The sequence below is a fragment of the Mus caroli genome, chromosome 14 (assembly GCF_900094665.2).
Source record: "Mus caroli chromosome 14, CAROLI_EIJ_v1.1, whole genome shotgun sequence".
Taxonomy (NCBI): domain Eukaryota; kingdom Metazoa; phylum Chordata; class Mammalia; order Rodentia; family Muridae; genus Mus; species Mus caroli.
The window spans coordinates 24,725,987-24,728,851 of NC_034583.1; the positions used below are offsets into that span (position 1 = coordinate 24,725,987).

At 47.1% G+C, this 2,865-nt stretch overlaps 1 protein-coding gene across 1 annotated transcript in view; it reads right to left on the reverse strand.

Annotated features, from left to right (window-relative positions):
• The window catches only part of C14H10orf53 (chromosome 14 C10orf53 homolog), a 13,304-nt gene extending 10,640 nt beyond the window's left edge, over positions 1-2,664 (reverse strand). Inside the window, exon 1 of the mRNA XM_021182433.1 lies at positions 2,535-2,664. Within this exon, the coding sequence (XP_021038092.1) occupies positions 2,535-2,631 (97 nt within the window). The 5' untranslated portion in view covers positions 2,632-2,664. The remainder of the gene's footprint in view (positions 1-2,534) is intronic.
• Positions 2,665-2,865: the final 201 nt, after the last annotated feature.

The window sequence follows — 2,865 nt, forward strand, 5'->3', positions numbered from 1 at the left end:
GGCCAGTAGGGCTCAGTCCTGAATGGGACATGAATATCACACTCTCTATTGCTGTGTCTCAGGGGATTGCTGTGGAACAGAGGAGCAGAGAGACTGTAAGCAGAGGTGGCAGATGACTAAAGCAAAACTTTAGTGTAAAGATACACCAGGACAGGCACACACATGAACTCACAGCAGTTGTGATGGCTCATGCCAGACAAATCCCAGTATGCCAAGGGGGCATGGGCGTGAAGTCCCACTTTGAACCTTGACGTTATTAGCAATTAATAGCTGCTGGGGCAGGAAGAGTCAGTTTTCCCTAGGATGTGTCTCTGGGAAGGTTTGCCATGCCCCAAGAGATATTCACACCCGAGAGTATTTGGGCAGCACAGAGTTGACTAGCAGTATTTTTAAAAACAAACAAACAAACAAACAAACAAACAAACAAACAGGCATGAGAGTGAGTAAATTAGAAGCTGTGGGTAGAGCTGGAGGGAGCAAATCTGATCAAAATATGTTGTATAAAAATGTCAAAGATGCTGGGCGGTGGTGGTTCACGCCTTTAATCCCAGCACTTGGGAGGCAGAGGCGGGCAGATTTCTGAGTTTGAGGCCAGCCTGGTCTACAAAATGAGTTCTAGGACAGGCAGGGCTACACAGAGAAACACTGTCATGAAAAACAAAAACAAACAAACAACAACAACAACAAAGAAAAACAAAACAAAGAAAAACAAAACAAAGAAAATGTCAAAGATAGGTAATTAAAATGTTATTTTAAAAAATGTAAAAGGAGGATGTGTGTCTCTCTGAGATGAGCTATTAGTTTGTTTGCTACTGTATCCATCTTCTCAGTACCTGAGGGAAGAGAGAAAGTGGCCTTCAGCATACAAGGAAGAGAGCTACACCAGAAATCACAGTACCTAGCCAGGCCTCCAGCCTCCAGCATGGAAGAAAGTAGGATTTCTATTGTCCAAGGCACATAGCCTGTAGCATTTGACGCTGGCAGCCGAAACAGACTCTTATAAATGCTGTCTTAGAGTTTCAAGTGTTGTGATAAAACCAGAGATCCTCGGGGAGGAAAGGATTTATTTTCCCACATCACTGTCCGTCACTGAAGGAAGTCAGGGCAGGAACTTACGGCAGGAACTCAGAGTCAGGGCCTGAAGCAGAGGCTATGGAGGGCTCTGCTTACTGGCTTGCTCTTTGTGGCTTGTTCAGCCTGAGATCTTACAGAACCCAGGGCCACAGGACCATGAGTGGTACCACTCAAAACGGACTGGGTCCTCCCCACATCAATAACTGGTTAAGAAAAGCTACTACAGACTTGCCTACAAGCCAATCTTACGGAGGCATTGTCTCAAAAGAGTCTTCCCAAACAACTCTAGCTTATGTTGAAAGAGTAAAACGTAAAAACAAAATTCTAGGCCTTTAGGCCCAGGCTTGGAAGTGTGGCCTTTGTGATCATAAAACAGATAGCCACATTCCTCCACCCACCCGCTTCCTGGGTTCAAAGAGTGTTCATTCAAAGAAAGTCACCCTGACCATTACCAGAACCTGCAATGCAAATGTGCTATCATTAGGGGCTCTTAGAAACTGTCTTGAGAAATAACCCTCACAATTACCAGGTGATTCCTTGTGACATTTGTGACCTTGCACTTCCTTGGGACTCTTAACTGGTATCTTTGGTATTTTCCAACAATGTCCTCCCCACTTCCTTGAGTTGTGGTTTCTTCCTTTAAATACTCCCTTATCCAGCTACTCGGGGCGCCATGGTCCTCTACCCCTGCGTGGTGTATGACTGTGGGCCCAAGAGAGCTCTTGAATAAAAATCCTCTTGCAGTTTGCAGCAAGACCGTTTCTTGTTGGTGATTTTGGGGTGTCGCCTCTCCTGAGTCAGAATGTGGGGGAGTCCTCACGTTGTGGGTCTTTCAACATCATGCTGACATAATTACAAGCACAGACACTGTGGGATTTGCAACAAAAACCTCTCAACAACTATTTTCTTAGTGAGAGTGATGTAACAGTGAAAAGCTGACCCACCTTTCAGGTGTGAACTTCAAATACCACCTCCCCCCAAACTGATTTTTGTGTCCTCTGGACTTTAGAGCCTTTGGCTCTAGTCTGACAGGCTTTAAGCATGACTCTTGGTCATCAACATATCCTGTTCAGCAGTTCAACACCTGCCTGAGTTTATGCACACGTTTAACATGGAGCCAGCTGCATAAATGAACAAGCAAAGGGTAGTATCTTAGGCCTGTCACTCTGCAGCCACTTGACTTACAAAGGTCCCTTGTTATTCGTCATCCTAAGCTTCCCCAATCCTAATGTGGGATTAGCTATTTTCTCCTAACACTCAGGATATCCGCAGACTGTGTTCATGTTTAGCTTTTATATCTAAGTAGGGAGAGCCGGAGGGAGATGCTAAGTCATCCCGGGAAGGCTTCCTGGGGAAGGAGGTACTTTACTGGGGTCTGAGGAGAGAAGGTCTAAGTAGGGGACTCAAGTTGCATCCGGGAGACTAAGGCTCAAAAACAGGCACTCAGTCGGGTGGCCCACCTTGCAGACCCTGCAGTCGGTAGGTGCGGTGCTCCACGGACAGGCCCACTGCGCTGTAGGGCCCATAGCGCAAGGTCACCACCGCTTGCGCAGGCATGGTGTTTTGTCCTGGCTGAAAGAGGTTGTCAAGGACTCTAACACCTGCTGCTAGGCAACCGCCAGACCAGCCTTCAGAGGGGTGGGCGGGGCCACTGCTGGGCGGGGCCAAGACTTTCCTGTCCCAAGTCCCCAGGCTTAGCACAGAGTTACTGGTATATACAGTAACTCAGTTTCCACCTGCTGTGGTTAAGTGTTAGCGGTGATTGCGTGAGTGAGTAACTCCCGCCAGTTA